At 40.4% G+C, this 15,324-nt stretch overlaps 1 protein-coding gene across 5 annotated transcripts in view; it reads left to right on the top strand.

Moving 5' to 3' along the window:
* The window catches only part of DCDC1 (doublecortin domain containing 1), a 265,169-nt gene that overhangs the window by 46,553 nt on the left and 203,292 nt on the right, over positions 1–15,324 (top strand). For all 5 annotated transcript variants that reach the window (XM_079987001.1, XM_079987002.1, XM_079987000.1 and 2 more), the window contains one exon: positions 5,477–5,643. In XM_079987001.1, the coding sequence (XP_079843127.1) occupies positions 5,477–5,643 (167 nt within the window). The remainder of the gene's footprint in view (positions 1–5,476; positions 5,644–15,324) is intronic.

Here is a 15,324-nt window from a genome sequence, read left to right as displayed (position 1 = left end):
ATACATTTGCATTTTCCTACTTTTCTAAAATGGTTACAAACCAATTTATTGTTTAAACCTGCTTTCCTCATCAGAACAATAACTGGTTTGTGCCTTAAAAGCACAGTCTTGACAGTTCCCATAAATGAGGGTGATTTTTCCAATGCACTTTCACTACTAATGTCAACATTCCCACATCAATTTAATCTTTCATTGGGGACTGTTAAAATGTTAAGAACACAAAAGAGCTTGCTGGATCATGTCAGTAGCCCATCTAGTCCAGCATCCTGTTCTCACAGTGACCAATCAGGTGTCTATGGGAAACACACAAGCAAGACCTGAGTTCAGCAGTACTCCTGCAGCTTCTAGCAACTGCTATTCAGAAGTATCCTGCCTCTTACAGAGAAGGTAGAGTGTTATTTGGTCTTAGAATTCTACCTTGGTTCAGGTCAGGAGTGGATCTTGGGCTTAATGCATTCCAGTCCCAAGCACTTCAGGTAGAAGCTAACTAATGAACTGGGAGGATCCTGTATTTATTTGAACATTTCTTACTGGTGAAAAAGAACCTTCCCACATTTATATAAGTGCTCGAAAGGAAGGCTGTTTCACATGGTAAGCCAGAATTCCACAGATCACTTGTAACCTTCATCCTGTGCAAAGCAGACAAGGAGAGACCAGATGCGTTTGAAGTTACCTATCTGCCTCCCAGTAGAATCCCTGAATTAGAACAGTATTTGGACAGTTTTGTGCATGTTTTTTGGGGAAAGTGTGAGCATGTGAGGTCAGTCAGACAGTAAGTGATAACTTTCAGCTGCTCTGACCCAAATATGATTTGGCGCTGTAGCACTTTCACTTAAGATAACTTTGTCCAATATACTTGAATGGATAGTTTACACCTGGTATTCTGAGTTGTGATATATGTATCACACTTTTTGATACAATATCAGGTGATTTAAATTTTGAAAGTTATAAAAATGTTCAGGGTGATTTACAAAATTAAAAGAATAAATCAATAAAGTATGATTTATAACAAATATAAAACAGAAATAGAATGATAAAACATAATTGATAAAAACAGCAATAAAACAGCAGGGGTTTATAAGATCTTGAAAAATATGGCTCTAAAATGACTTCAGAGTAACCTGGTAACCCTATTCCACAGATGGGGTCCCACAATAGAAAGGCCTCTCTTCAGTTGCCTCACTCATAGGAAGCTACTAATAAAATCCTCATTGCCTGAGCCAAATTGATGTGAACATAATGGTCCTTCAGGTATTTGGGTCTCAAGCCACATAGGGCTTCAAGTTAAACACTAGTATTGGAAATTAACCAGGAATGTTGTTGGCATCCGTCTGTTTCAGGAGACAATGGAGGAGTGCGCCTTTGGGGGTGAGGTCAAGCAGTTGGAAGGTTGTAGCACCTGTTGTAGCTGTTGAGACCGAGGTGGGAGAGACACATTTTGTTGCAGCTGGGACCGATGAATGCATCCACTTGTGCTGCTGCAGATGTACCATGGCATGACCTGTCTTCAGGCACAGGAGGGACATCCAGCATTTCCAAGACAAACAGAGTCTGGATACTGTTGACTATGTCAGAGTCCACTTTTTGCTGCGAGTACCGTTCTGGATAGTACTCTGCCCATTGCTTTGTTGCTGTGGTCTGTGATGATCTCTCCCGAAAAGGTTTTCAGCGGTGCATTCTGCTGGGCATCACTTGCCTTTATCACTTGCCTCTCTCCATGTAGCAAGAGTCTTTTTGCAGGGTGCACACTTGTAGTTGAAGAGAGGCTCACACTTTGCAGCAACAGCAGGTTTCATGTCTTTTATGCAGGCCTCAAACCAGTCTGGGCTCTGTTGCTCTCTTTTGCCAAAGGATGACCTGGCTGTGTTCTATGTAGACTGCCTATTGGATGTGGTTCCACCCTGCTTCCACACTATCTTTGGGGCAGTTCAGTAGAGCTTGTTTAACAGAGTCAGAGAAGCTTTCATAAAGTTCAGCTCTGACTATTTATGCTTTATGCTTTGTACTATGGGTCTTCTTTGGCTGGGGATGGATCTTGCTTGCTACCAATGAGTGATCCATGTCACAGCCGGCACAGGAATCAGTGGTGTGGATAATTTCAGGCATGGTCTTCTCAACACCCAACAGGGATCACAACAGATTTGAGAGGGACCTGATCAGCACTGGCTGCTGCCCACACAAGTTAAAAGGGAAGCATTGGAGCGGGTGGCAGCGTCTCAGGGAGAACTAGAGGGAGTGGATGGCCACACCAATAGGTGCTTGGGGAAAATAAAAGTGATGATGGCTGTCATTGATATGTGGGTGTCATTTCTCCATTGGCTGTGTGGCGATCACACAGGGTCCCCGGACGTTTGACAGTCTATTGATCCCTGTGCCACCACTGTGCCCGCTTCCCCGCTTCCCCACTGCCACCAACCCATTACTCTCAGGTACACACTGAGTCCAGACAGTTATTAAAATTGAACCAAATAAACAAGTTTATTTTATAAGCGTTAACAAGTTTATGGTTTCTCAGATAAAATTCTTGTCAGTTTCTTAACTTTAGTTTCTTTACCGGCCTATACCTTCCTAATACCTTCTGACTAATTATCTCAACTGTTTGACTGACTCTTCTTAACAGATTCTCTCACTCTCTCACATCAGACTAACCCAACCCACAGACTTATCCTCTCTCTCTCTCTTCTCTAACTCCAGAGTGACTTCTTAACAACTCTAACTCTAACTCTAACTCTTAACTCTAACTTCTCCCCTTGGGTTCCTATTGGTTAGTCATTTTACACTTAGTTAACCCTTTCCTTATGACCCAGTTTGATGTCACATACCTAGGAGGGCAAACGCCACAGGCTGCATCCCTCCAATTCTCTGCAGATAGGTGGCACACACAGCCAAAGCAGGTGGATTTCACCCAAACTCATTAACTGATGAGCAGAGGGTTAAATTATGACCTGACTCCTGCAGAGACCAGGACTGAAGTATTAGCTCATCAACTCATGAGCAGAGAGTTTAGTCCTGCTGAGTGCTGCTACATCAGTGCATTACCTCTGTGAAGAAGCACCAACCCCCCAGTCAACTTGACCTGTAGGTGGGATCACTCACTTGTCAGTCACCTGACTTCATTATGACATCAGATGATTGATATGTGAGTCCCCACCTGTCAAAGTTGGCCTGCAGGGGTGCGTGGGGAAAACTCAACTGGAAAATTTTGTATCTTATGCAGTTTGGACCACAGTCTCTCTACCTGTCCAATTGTGTGAATGTGTATATAATTACCCCCATTGGTTGCATTTTGGGATGCAATGTCCACCTCAGGTGTTCCTCTAAACCCCCCACCTAACAAACTGAAATTTCTCTGTTCTGCCCCATGGAAACGGTCAGTTGTTTTGTCTGGAAGAAAGCTCTGTCTCTCATATATGTGAGTATTGATAAGGTTCAGACCCACCTATAAGTGAGGTAGAGCAAGAAAAAACACCCACCCACACCCCGTCCGATCCCTATTTCCTCTTGTGTTTTTGTACTTTGAACCTAACACAACACATCTGTTTTGAAGATCTAGCTTCTGGTTGGTTCCCTGCTTGCAAACATGGAAGCTTTTCTTCTAGTGACTTATTGCATGGTTCATGAAGCACACTGCCGGATGAAGGAGTAAGAAGGAGGCGAAGGAAATACCTTTGGCCATTGGTGACTGGAGAGATTGATTGTCTCACCTCAGACCTCCCTGCCCCCACTCATAGTATCATGGGCCCCTCGCTGATAAAATGTTGCTCGTGGCCAGGGAGCATAAGTAAAAAGCAGTTAGTGACACAAAACAGGATTTCGGGGGGGGGGCGGCGAGTCCAGAATTACCGCAAGATTATATTGCTTTTCTGTAATTTAGTCTTTAAACTTCTGAGGCTATTTATGGCAATAGGAAACTAGATCAAGCCTGGTCACATGGTAAAGAATACTTAAGCAGAAGTAAGTAATCTAGAGTGTAGCCTCGCTCATTTAGAATTAAGGAACAATATGTGTGCAAGCATGTGCAGAGTGCTTTTCACTTAACCCTCGAGAAACTGCAGTCTCCCCGACCACACATATTTTTAGTGAAGAAGCAGGACTTATAAAGTGAGAACATTTCTGTCTCACGTGAGCACACTAAATGCCCAGCGCTTCTCTCTTTAGAAATAAGCATTGACCCTCACCTATTGCCCAAAGGTTGTAACCACAGAATGCAGGTATTCTGTTCTCCTTCAAACACAAATCCACTCTTAGTCCCTCACCCTTTCCCTCCAGCAACCCTTCACAAAGCTAGATTCACCTCCCCCTTCCTGCCCTCTTCTAATTATAGGAAGACTCTCCTTCTCCCTCAGCCTCTGAGCTTAATTTGTGCCAAGGCTCACCAGGATTCAGTGTAGGAGTTCCCTGCTGAATCAGGTCAGCTGGAGGGCAAGCATCTGCATGGGGCAAACTGCATTTACAAAGAGGCCCTTCTGGGGGCAGCACCCTTTGGGGGCAGCGGTGGCTGCTGTGCACAGATCCTTCATTCCACTAAAATTCTGGGGAAATTCTTAAGTTTTATCAGAGTGGGGTGGGGGTGGGGGTGGGATTCACCCACTCCTTTAATTTATCAGCACATAGGTTAATAAAGTGAAATAAGCTTTCTTCATATTCTGAAATCTGCTAGTATCTATGATGCAGAGCCAAGGGAGAAATATTCAGGATTTACTGATAATAATAAAGAGATTGTACCGCACAGTGTAGTTAAGATACCCATAGTTACTAGTGTAAAACCATTTGCCTACCGTCTGAAAAGTTTGGTCTGATTTTCAAACATATTTTAGGAAATGATGATAGAAGAGAAAGCATATGTTGTCACCCAGTTCCTTACATGCTACATACGTGTTGTCCTGCTCCTCACTTCCCCATCCACTTCAATTAAAAGAACAGCAATGCTATACTAAGCAGATTTATTTGCTTTGGAAGTTACTTGTTTTGAATGCAAATAATAAAAAAGATGATAGTAAAAATTTCTTTATAAAACTGTTTCTATTTTAGTAATTATCAGCGGTGTAAAATGCTTGATCTATAAGCATATACACTCATTGACAGGAAGCTATGCTCTGAAACAACATGGAGCTTGCAATTTTATCAGGACAATGCCAGTAGATTTCAGCAAGGTTGGTTCCAACTCATCTGTGATAAATGAGAAGATAAGGCAATCAGTGCACACCATGACACTCTGTGCAGCTAGTTAGACACACTTCAAAACTATTCAGGTGTGCTCACAAGGCTTATGAGTCTTACATGGGGGGTGTCTCAATATAAATACATCCTTCATGGTGGCCACTCGAAATGCAGGATCTGTTTTTCTAAGACTTAACCCAGGTCAGATATAAATAATAGATGTTAAGAGTTGTGGGTTTGGGGATGCATTTCAGACTGTGTGTTTCAGCTGGGTCAAAAGAATGCCTTTCTCCCCCTTTTCCTTCCCCTTGTGTAGTTCCTCTGCTGGACAAATGCCTGCAAAATTCCATCACACCTCTGCGAGGACCTCTTTGGGTCTCTAAGGGAGAAGGTTTCAGCCCCTCTGGAGCAAAGATATATATCCAAGGAGTACTGTTGGCCTTGCACCAGCGATTAAAGTCTGCTAAAAACTACTGTGATCAGGTGAGTTATCCCACGTCTTTAAACAGCTGCTTTTTCTTTGATACGAAATGCACTAGTTGTAGTAAGGCTGTGATTGGCACTGTGTCATAAGGAAGGCTGTCATGTATTACATGAGCTCTTATACGCAATAGGTAGATGAAGTATTTCTCCTGTAATCTCAAAGCCAACAATAATGGAGTTAATTGTGTATGCCTTTCATTGTGTTGTATGCCTAATCTTTTTGTGCTGCACTTCTCCTTCTAAGGAAATTATATATAGCTATTTAGGATAGGGTCATCTGCAGTTTCTCAGAATTCATTTCATTCCCCCCCCCCCCATGTAGAAATAACTAGAACTGAAATATAGTTATGTTAAATGTAAAGTCATGTAAACATAACATTTTTCTTAATGTTTTGTCATTTTCTTAATGTTTTACTTTGAGGAGCAGCCTTCAGCGATTTGCATGAGAAATTTGTTAGGCATCTAAAATACATTTACATTCTATATCCAGCACAGAGATTTATTTGTGTGTGTGTGTGTTTATAGATGAAATGTATTGAATGTAGTTAGTTTGTATTTGGTCTGCACTGCATGCCAGTATTCTTTTTAACCTTTTGAAAATATGTTTTAATGAATATTAGTACAATTGACCTAAACTGAACAAATATTGTATGCCTTTTCAGAACTGTTAGTTTTAGTATAGTTTGCTTGTTATTTTTTTTAAGTGCTTGAAATGCTTGGCATGAAAAATTATCAGAGCAAGAATTAATATTGCATCTTAAACTGAGATTTACAAGATATATTGGGTCACATACTAAAAGATGAATGCATCATGCTCTCAGTCTTCATGAAGGGGGGGGGGAGGAAGCGGATGTCAGTCATGCTGTTTATACAGCACCTCCTGCTGTTAGGTTCATAAAGAGAAATGATCATTTACTTTGAAATAAACTGTTTTGTCCTGAGCTGATGGGGATCTACAACAAGTAATCAAGAATACAGAAGCAGGCAAAGGAGCCTTCTTTCAGAGAATGCTTGACCCATTTTAATACTGGTGGAGGGGGTGGGGGAGGAACTACACTCGATCCTTATTTGGTCCTTATTTTTAAAGTTTTTACTTCACCTGTAAAATGCAGCTTTAATGCAAAACATAGAGAAGTAGAAATGGTCTACATCAGAAAGACATTCTTTTCTTTAATGAAAAATATCTCTCAAATGTAATTCAGTTTTGTTTCAGTAATCATAATTTTGCACCAAATTAGTATAGAACAAAGGGCATCTGCTATTCATAGTGCTTTGGGTTTTAAGAGTCATAAACTAGTAACAGTAAAAGTTTGAGTTTGATTCAGAACCCTTTTTTGCTTTTATAAAAGCGGATACCATTTTAAACTTATTTCAGTGTTTAGAAGTAAAAAAGAGAGGTAATATTAGGCAGTTCTAAAATATGAAAGTTATACCCAGGTTAAGAATATTTGCTATGGCTGTTGATCATAGTAAGTTACAATTACAACAGTACAGAAAAAATAAATACAACTGAAGACCCATGTTTAGTAATGTTTGTCCTTTTCAAGTAACTTAAGATTTTAACACTGGTATCTTAAGTATTTCAAATACTTAAAATCACTTTATTTTGGTTAAGCGTATTCTGAAATATTTCTGTTCCCCCCCTTTCCCCCATACAGTAATATGCAATTTTTAATAACTGAATGTGGCCCAAAGAACAGAGCACAATAGTCGACATGCACTCTTTCCACACTAAGCCTCCCTCTTCTGGCTCCAGTCAGTTGCATCTTGAAAAACTACTAATTCTTAAAGGCCGGAGGACACTCTGCAGAAACATTCAGTGTGGGCAATGGGCCACAGATGGTGTGGAAAATCATTCTCCCTGTGCACACTTGCAAGTGTTTATGTTCTTGCACAGCCCTGTTTCGATCACAGGCCATTGTCAAAATTCGCTTGTACCTCTGTGTGCCCTCCATAGCTATGTCCCAATGCACAGCTGTAACCCATCTCTTCTTTAATGCATCAGCAGAAGGAACCAGACCAAGCATGCCACGCAGCTCACAGGCATGCCATGCAGCTGGGCCCTACTCTTCTGTTCTTGCCAGAAGGTTTTTGATTGTTCAGACTAGTTAGTCCACCCAATGAGGAATGTGGCTGTGCTGACATGTGTCATGTGAGTGCCTCATCAGCACTTGTACCGTATGTTTTTCTCACCTGTGATAAACTAGCACGCCAGGTCAAAAGGCTTTAGTGGCTATTGTTTTGCCTAGGCAAACTGTTTTGAGAGAGTGGCTTTTTTTTGATGATGCTGTGTGTGCTCAGAGGAAGCTTGATTGTTTCTCAGCTCAGGTTTTACTTAGCTGTACCCTGCCTTTGTTTTCAGTTACCTTAACGTTATCCTTTTTAATTAAAAAGAAAGCATTTCAAATGTTGAAGAAATACCTTCCAGTTAATTTTGTTCCATTGGGGCATGCAGACGAAACCTGCGTAGCAGTAGGTATTTGCGCTATTAAAATATTCCTTCTGCTTTTCAGTCCATCTGAATTAACATGCACAACATACCACTTTCTCTGCAGGTCTACTTTACATGTCAGCAACAGTGGGTATGCTAGCAGTTTGTTGCATCTTGCCCTTTTAAGGTGCGGGGATCTGGGTCAAAATGTTCAGTTCACACGGGGACCATTTTCTGTGTCCATGTCATAAAAAAGTGTGAATACTTTTTACAGGCCTTTTACTGAAAATGTTTAGGGTGGATTAAGGAAAAATGATACTTTTTGGAACTTACGACTTCTTGAAGACAAGAGAAAATGTCCCCCCCCCAACAAAAAAAATAAAAGTAGAAATACTATAATTACAGTAATATTTTGTATTCTAGAAGTCATACTTTAAAATCACAATGTCCTGTGAGCATTTGGCTGAGACGTGTGATAAGTGATTTTCAGGAAGTGAATGCTTCCCTTAAAATCTACGAATGCTCCTGAGAATTTTAGATTTTTTTATTTATGTGGCGTATTTAGGTGCTAAAACAAGTGTGTGTTTAAACCTCTTGTTTTCTTGATTTGTGCGCCTTAATTTAGACCTAAAAGATCACATCTTCTTTTCTGTATTTAACGGCAAATATGATAAAAGAGCTAATAACTTTGCTTTGACAGTGTGTATTTAAGTGCCTTTACTTCAGGCTGCAATTTCTGCAGGATGAAATTGTTCAAAGCTATGCTTGGAATATTAAAAATTCATTAGCAAGTGTGGAAATAGCATAAACATGCAAGCATGAAGTGCAGTTAACACTTCCAGTGAAGGGGCTGTCCTGTCTCATTAGCATTCTTGATATGTAGTTGTGCTGTTGGTGGGGGTGTTGAACAGGAATGTCATTGTGCTGAGCCCCAGTGTTTGGGGACAAACACTACTGTGGAAGGAACGTGTGAAAAGGCCATAGTGTGATCAGTGAATGAGGAAGGCTGTGCGTTCCCTGTGCTTCAAGCAGGGAAGCTGTCATTCACAATCCTAGCACAGCTAAACAGAGGCCAAAGAGAAGATTGAAATACCTTTTTAAATGATATTAATGATTCTTAAACATTTCTGTCCTTTAGGCTCACATAGTAAACAATTAGTCCTGTCTGTCACTAAGATCAGCAAGGCACAAAACATGGGTAAGGTGACACAAAGGGTAAGTGGTGGATCCAGTAAGAGATATTACCATAGCCATTTTGTATCTCTTACTCCCTGGGATAAAAAATAGCGACCATTCTGTATGGTAAACTAATTCTCGTTCTGAGAGACAGAAAGATGTAGTATTGAGCTCTTCAGCTTTTTCCAACCCAATTACATAAATATTTTTGAATTATGTATTTTAGGTGTAGGCCAAGCAGTTTAAGAAAAAAGTTTTTAACAAACAAAAGAGAGAAATATGTTTGTTAAGTGGCACTGTATATTATATCTTTAAAAGAAGGTGTAATATGCCAAAAATATTTTAATAATGAAATCAGCAAGCATTTTTTCCTTTTTTAATCATCACAATTTTCCCACTAAAAATAGTGCCAGGGTTTTATGTCGCCGCAGACCCTATTCATCATAAATGAAGCATTAAAGGAAATATGCTTCATAATTTGAATACAAATTATTTTGCTAGATGCATTATTTCATTCTTTAAACAATTTCACAATATTCATTTTCAGCATCCTTTGTCATACAATTTGATAAGCAGTCCTGCTTGAGCTCAGAGGTTACTTTGGGGTGTTGTTGTTTTTAAACAAAATGTGCTTATTTGTGTCAAGAAAAAGTTAATACATTATTTGGCATTTTGTAACTCTTTGATTTACAGTTGCTGCACTCAAGTACTAGTTTTTGTTAAACATGAATAGCAAATACTGCATAACTTTGTTTTTGTTTTTAATCTCCGAGTGTCCATGGTCTAATACGTTACCCTTGGTATCGGATTTGTATAATAATAATAATAATAATAATAATAATAATAATAATTGAGTCTGATAGTGGCATATAGTATTATACTAGAGAGTGTGATTTTTACATTATAAAGAGTTATAGTTACATCTTTTTATGGAGTTTTGCATAATAACTGTATTATGCTGAGATATTTAACTTAAATTAAATGTAGCATTTAATTTTTCAAAACTTTGCGAAGATGATGGAGTTCTACAGAGTTTTGTGTGGTGAATTATTGCTTTAAAATAAACTTAGAAGGCGGCTAAAGATGTTGTTGTTACCTGTAACAAAAAGATTCCAGTGAAATATATGTTGCAATTTATTACTGACTGTAAACTTCATAGTTTTGACTAATGTTTTTGAAAAATTGTCAGCACTATAGACAAGCACAATATTGAAGTGCTGGTGTTATAATTTTTCTGTATACAGTAGAAATTTGGTAACAGGGCAACAACCTTTGGATCCCTGTGGTGTGGCCTGGGACAAAGAAGGCGACTTTGCAGATTGATAAAATAAACTCTTTTTTTGTCAAAACAGTCAGACATACTAAACCTGTAACATAGATTCTTATTAAAATATCATTAAAATTCTTTTTTTTTAATTCTGAACTTGAAAATCCACTCACTTTCTTTTATAGGTTTTGATAAGTGATTTTTAGCATGTTAAGTTGTGTTATGGATTTGAGCCGAGTTCCTATATTTTCATGCAACCAAGCTGCATTCTAGTTACTAGAAGTATTTTAAGAACCTTACACTTGTGTCTTTTCCAAAGTGTCATGCCTTGAGCAGGCCTAACATCAGTTAAATGAAGTGAAAATTGCATTCTTGTCTTGATAGAGATGAAAATGGATTTCTGGTCATGAAATAGATGTAGTTGTCACTTTTTAAAAAAGGTGTCAGCAGTTTGCTTCAGCGACTAAGGTGCCAATTCAGTATGACAGTAAACTTGTGATCTGAGCAATCAATAAAATGCTTCAATAACTTCTGCTTCATTACACTTATAATAAGAAGCTATAGATCTGTGGCACATAAAATGTTGATAAAGACTATGTGTGGGGACTGACTGTACTAGTCTGCCTTAGAAACACAGCAAGTGCAATGTTGCCATCTAGAGTTTGTGCATAGGCAATTATTCTAAGAGGAAAAGTATGATAATGGTAAGCCTTGAAAGGGAAAACCCTGTTTATATGTTGTCAATGGTGCACATATATGTGGAACAGTTCCTCGCCGGGTCAGAAAATTGCCGAGATCATGGGGAAATCAAGCATCCCTTCTTTGAATAATGTGTGGCACATGCTTTCCCATCCGCATTTTAATGGCCTTGAAATTAGTTTCAGTATGAAGGTATTTTCACTGTCACATGCTGTGATGAAAATGTAAGATATAAAGATTTTATTTAACCATTAAACAATAACCTTCAACTATCACAGAGAAAAACTGGAGAAAAACTATCACAGTGCCAGCAATTTCATATAAGTGGTTCAGATTATGTCTAAATCTTCATTTTTAAAAATAAGTATTTTCCCTGGACATCTCCTAGTAGGGCTGGGAAAGACTTGTGTCTAAAACCATGGAGATTTGCTGCCGGTCCATGTAGACAATACTGAGTTAGATGGACCAACGATCTGACTATGTATAAATCAACTTCCTATGTTCCCAAGGAAACAGAAATACACTTCTAGGTTGATACCTAACTATAATGGTTGGCTTGTGCAGCTGACGTCTATTTGCACAAACAGGACTCCTGCTTCCTCTCCTCACCCTTGCAGCCCCTCCCCCAAACTTCAAGAAGGCAACCCTCTGGAACAGAGTGGTGGGCTGTTGCGGGGAGGGGGGGGGGAGAATGGGAAGTCATGTTGCTGTCACAACATTGGAGATCACTGTTTCTTTAAATATTTTAAGGGCATAAATGAGCCCTGTGGTAAACTTATTTTCAGCACAATGTCCATTTTTACTTTTGCAAAGAATGATGAGTCACTTGATTGAAGTATGTTGTGGAAAATGCTTAACTGTAGCGGCAGGCCTAAAAACACTTGATCATGTGTAAAAGCCCATTGAATTCTTATTAAAGTATGCAAAGGATCTGGGCTTTTGTTCCATTTAGACCCCTTCCTTGTTGAGAAAGAGTGTTGGTGCTGACCTTTAAGGCCCTAAACAGCCTCGGCCCAGTATACCTGAAGGAGCGTCTCCACCCTAATTGTTCTACCCGGACACTGAGGTCCAGTGCCAAGGGCCTTCTGGTGGTTCCCTCACTGCGAGAAGCCAAGTTACAGGGAACCAGGCAGAGGGCCTTCTTGGTAGTGGCACCCTCCCTGTGGAATGCCCTCCCACCAAATGTCAAAGAGAACAACAACTACCAGACTTTTAGAAGACATCTGAAGGCAGCCCTGTTTAGGGAAGCTTTTAATGTTTGATGTATTACGGTATTTTAATATTTTGTTGGAAGCCGCCCAGAGTGGCTGGGGAAGCCCAGCCAGATGAGTGGGGTATAAATAATAAATCATCATCATCATCATCAGTGTCAAAGAGATCCCCTATTTGCTTGATTTCCCAGCTATTCTATTTTGTTTTCAAGTGGGCTTATATATGCTAAGTATGGAAGCACAGGCAGGAGGGTGTTTTCAGAAGTGCTCAATTTAGCTAACTTCACCTAGTGGGTGTAGCAAGTCTCAAATGGAAGATGCTCCTTGTGGAGAGATAGTGCAGTTGGAGGACCTGACTGTAAAGATTTTAGCCTTATTGAAGATTATGTACTACATCACTAATTGGGAAAGGAAGAAAAGTTGAAGCACTGCACTAATAGATGCCTTCACAATACCTGTGGGAGAGAAAAGAAACTCCTCAATAGCTAAAGTATGGATTTCATGTCATTCCTACCCCCCACCTGCAAAGTTCTAGCTTAATATCATGTGATTCCTTAGCTCTGAGCTTGCATTAGGTATGTATACAATGTTCCATTTCTCCTTCCTGGGTGTTTGTGAAAGGAAGTAGCTCCTGTGTTGCTGCTGCTGCTATTGTTAATAATAAATCATAAAAACACACCATTAAAACTACAATATAAAATACCATATATGATACAATATAACACATTAAATTAGGCATATGATTCCACTCCCTCGTGCTCTAAAGACCTATCAGAACAAATAGATCTTAAGGTGTTATCTGACAGAAAACAACAGGGGGCAGTCTGATCTCAATAGGGAGCAATGTTTTAGGTCTGAGGTGCCACTACTGAAAAGGCCATGGCCCTGCTTCATGTAGTAACCCATGGGCTATATTCACTGAGACCAGTACTAGGAGAGCTCCTGAGGATCTTAAAACCAGTGCTGGTTTGTACTGGGGAAGGAACTCCTTCAAGTACATGAGTTCTCAGCTATTTAGGGTTCTGTGCACTAGCACCCTGAATGGCCCAATAGCTTACCGGCAGCAAGTATAGTGCTTTCAAGACCAGTGTTTATGTGAACTCATCTCAGCGTCCCAAACAACAATCTGGCAGCACCAGCTGCAGGGAAGCCCCACACAGAGTGCAATGCAGTAGTCCAATTGGGAGGTTATCAGTTCTCCCACTCAAAGGATGACTATAGCTGCCCCCAGAATATGTCCCTGTTCTCTCAAGAGGAGTGCTACCCTGTCCACAGCTGGTTGTCAGCCTAATTCTCTGACCCAAAACCTGCAACAATAGCCATCGTCGGAAAAAGTTAAGCAGCAGTAGGCATCACTTTATAATACAGAGACAGACAATACCGTATTGGCCTGAATATAAGCTGCACCCCCCCCCCCCAATTCCAACTGCGAAAAGTTAAAGTGCGGATTACATTTGCGACCTTACGGTATGCAGCCAAGAGTGTGGTGAAGTGGCGCCTGCCCTGTACGTAGTTCCCCATCGTCTCCCCCAAGGTTGGGAAGGGAGAGAGTGAGGAAGGGGGAAGGCTGCCGGCAACGCAGTGTGGCTCCCCCCGTCCAATATGCATCCAGGAGCAGCGAGGAAGGGAGCAATTTATAATCAGGTATCCGCCCCCCCCCAATTTTAAAGGTGTGGCTTATATTCGGGGGCGGCCTATATTCGGGCCAATACGGTATACAGTGGTAACTCAGGTTACATACGCTTCAGGTTACAGACTCTGCTAACCCAGAAATAGTGCTTCCAGTTAAGAACTTTGCTTTAGGATGAGAACAGAAATCGTGCTCTGGCAGCGCGGCAGCAGCAGGAGGCCCCATTAACTAAAGTGGTGCTTCAGGTTAAGAACAGTTTCAGGTTAAGTACGGACCTCCGGAACGAATTAAGTACTTAACCCGAGGTACCATTGTATACTCTAGATAATAGAGCTACTTAAAGAATAGTTAAAATGTGCTTTACCCTTTAATGAAGTGGCATGCACCGGTAATTTAATTGATTTTTAAGGAATGGAAGAGAGCTTTGTTTAAGGAAGTTCTTAGGAAGTTCATGAGATTTCTTTCTTCATTACATTTATAACTCACCTTCCCTTCATGGAACTCAGGGTGGCGTACATCATTCTCTTCCTCCCCATTTTCTCCTCACAATAGCCCTGTGAGGTAGGTTTGGCTGAAAGGGAGTGAGTGGCTCAGGGTCACCCAGCAAGTTTCATGGCTGAGTGGGGATCTTCCAGGTCCTAGTCCAGCACTCTAAGCGGCACATGATGCCGGCTCTTGTTAGTACCACCTCAGATTTAAGTTATAGGTGTATATTATTAAACTACGTGAAATTCTGCTCAGATAATTTTCATTGGTTTTAATTTAACTCTCTTGAAAAGGCACCAACATACATTTAAAACTTTTTTTTCCATTATATTGAAAATAGATTATTGCATCTGAGAGCCTTGAACGTAATTACAGAATTCTTCTATTAAAGACTGTGAAAGTAAGACTTGACATATTTCCTTTAAATTACTCAACCACCTACAGGCACCATTGCCTCTGACTCTTTTGAATTTAGAATAAATTTTATATTGTTAAAGTGGCAAAGTGAAAGAGTGTGCTTGAAAGATTCCCTGAACAGCTTCAACACCCACAGGTATTATTTGTAAGAAAACAATCATGCCGTCTTCAGCTGGTTAGAGAGGGCACAGCATTCCATCTTCACCTGACATCCTATCTGTTCTGTCGACATTGGGTGCCCCCTGCCTGCCATCTACTCCTCCCAAAACAATGCTCACAGGAAGAGACTTGTGTGAATGGACAAGAATATGAATGTCTTAGGGGGGGGGAAAGGGGGGGGTTTGAACAGCATAGAAGCCACGTT

The sequence above is a fragment of the Podarcis cretensis genome, assembly GCF_951804945.1.
Source record: "Podarcis cretensis genome assembly, chromosome: 1".
Taxonomy (NCBI): Eukaryota; Metazoa; Chordata; class Lepidosauria; order Squamata; family Lacertidae; genus Podarcis; species Podarcis cretensis.
This window is presented reverse-complemented; position numbering and strand designations above follow the sequence as displayed.